The sequence below is a fragment of the Trichinella spiralis genome, assembly GCF_000181795.1.
Source record: "Trichinella spiralis strain ISS 195 chromosome Unknown Scfld6470, whole genome shotgun sequence".
Taxonomy (NCBI): Eukaryota; Metazoa; Nematoda; class Enoplea; order Trichinellida; family Trichinellidae; genus Trichinella; species Trichinella spiralis.
In genome coordinates this window covers 1-654 of record NW_003533409.1, presented here as the reverse complement: position 1 = coordinate 654, position 654 = coordinate 1, and the positions used below count along the sequence as shown (strand labels likewise).

Below are 654 nucleotides of genomic sequence, written 5' to 3'. Positions count from 1 at the left end.
GAATCATTTACATTATTATACATCAAAAAACTGCCGCCCCGACTTTGTTACACGTCAGTGTGCTGGAATTTCCAGCTGCTACCGTGTTGCCGGCAGTGGGGGAATACGTTTAGCCTGGCTTCTGTACACAGCCGACTTCACACTTCTGAATGTTGGAAACTGACCAGCAGTTTGTAAAAAAAAAAAAAAACATTGCTGCATTCTTCGTTATATATCTGCGGCACAGGCTTCGTTTCCTCCCTTGCGCGGCGTTTAAGAGTGTTCCTCTTCTCCATTTTATACAATATGCAGTCGTCGGCAGTGCACGTTTCTGCATGCGGTGCTGTTCTCAAAACAGTGCTTACTTCGAGGTTGGTGTAAACTGCACTCCTACATCCACCTTTTATCTACATGAGAAATCAGAATGCTGACTGATAAAAATGGAATATTACAATAATAAATTATTACTCACACGACTACAAGTCCACTGTTTTTCATCAAAATTTGTGTGTTTCAGGACGTGAGATCCACCTTCATACACCAAATTATAGTTATTTTGCCTATTTAAAACCAAATGCAAATTATCAGCCATGACAGAAAACAAATCAGAACAGTCAAGCACAGAGACAAGTGATAGAATGGTGAAAAGGAGGTTCGTTACTGATTATATATATA

At 39.9% G+C, this 654-nt stretch overlaps 1 protein-coding gene across 1 annotated transcript; it reads right to left on the bottom strand.

Moving 5' to 3' along the window:
* Positions 1-78: 78 nt before the first annotated feature.
* On the bottom strand, positions 79-571 carry Tsp_14382 (hypothetical protein). Its single transcript, XM_003366153.1, has 3 exons — positions 448-571; positions 192-379; positions 79-159 (listed from the first exon to the last, which is right to left on the bottom strand). Exons 1-3 carry the CDS (start codon positions 569-571, stop codon positions 79-81), a joined length of 393 nt encoding a protein of 130 aa, XP_003366201.1.
* Positions 572-654: the final 83 nt, after the last annotated feature.

Excerpts from the sequence above, each read along its gene's own strand:
- Tsp_14382 (XM_003366153.1), bottom strand. The coding sequence starts at position 571 with ATGGCTGATAATTTGCATTTGGTTTTAAATAGGCAAAATAACTATAAT. Across the intron at positions 380-447 it reads GTGGACTTGTAGTCGTGTGA|GTGGATGTAGGAGTGCAGTT; the intron begins GTAATAATTTAT and ends TGTAGATAAAAG. Across the intron at positions 160-191 it reads ATAACGAAGAATGCAGCAAT|TTTCCAACATTCAGAAGTGT; the intron begins GTTTTTTTTTTT and ends ACTGCTGGTCAG.